The 703-nt window shown below is 37.6% G+C and overlaps 1 protein-coding gene across 1 annotated transcript in view; it reads left to right on the forward strand.

Annotated features, from left to right (window-relative positions):
* The window catches only part of LOC119590828 (nuclear pore complex protein Nup85-like), a 14259-nt gene that overhangs the window by 6194 nt on the left and 7362 nt on the right, over positions 1-703 (forward strand). The window contains exon 4 of the mRNA XM_037939584.1: positions 151-314. Within this exon, the coding sequence (XP_037795512.1) occupies positions 151-314 (164 nt within the window). The remainder of the gene's footprint in view (positions 1-150; positions 315-703) is intronic.

Here is a 703-nt window from a genome sequence, read left to right on the forward strand (position 1 = left end):
TTCCATGAGAGAGAGACTGATAGTAATATCTTGTCATAAATCACCAATAAGACTTTTTCCAGATCCTGACAAAATAATGTAGTCATTCATTCACATAAAAAATTTTTTTGCATCCTTGCCATTCATATCTTCTTTGTTCTGAAACTCCAGATCAATGATCCAGGCCTGTGCAGAGGACACAGCCATCCAGGCTCCTTTGAGCAATGGTGAAGTCCCTATGGACCAAGATGAGATTGATTCCACTGGCCAGATGCTCTACAAGATGGAACTTATTCTCAGCCTCATTGAGATTCTGTTCATTGACACAAAGCCAGGTAGGCAGTTTCCCAGTATGAGTTTGAGTGTGTAAATTAAATAACAAATGTCAGTCGACAGAAAGTTAAGAGGGAAGCAAGGGAAATTTGACCAAAAGAGAATGAAAAGTTATCATTAAGATATTTTAAGCCAGTAGATGCACTAAGTGTATACTAACAATCTATGGGGCCTTGCGCCACTGGTGATTCCTAGCATGATTCACTTGTGGCTCATAGACACTTTTCTTGACAGTACATACCTGTAAAATGAAAGAAATTATCCTAGGGTACCTACTGAATAATGTCAGACATATCAGTCATTTTTTTATTAATAAATTCAAATAGATAATGGGTACATACAGTCCCGAGAGAGTGTGATATGAGTATAAAGGGATGGCAACAGTAAATAA

The sequence above is a fragment of the Penaeus monodon genome, chromosome 27, assembly GCF_015228065.2.
Source record: "Penaeus monodon isolate SGIC_2016 chromosome 27, NSTDA_Pmon_1, whole genome shotgun sequence".
Taxonomy (NCBI): domain Eukaryota; kingdom Metazoa; phylum Arthropoda; class Malacostraca; order Decapoda; family Penaeidae; genus Penaeus; species Penaeus monodon.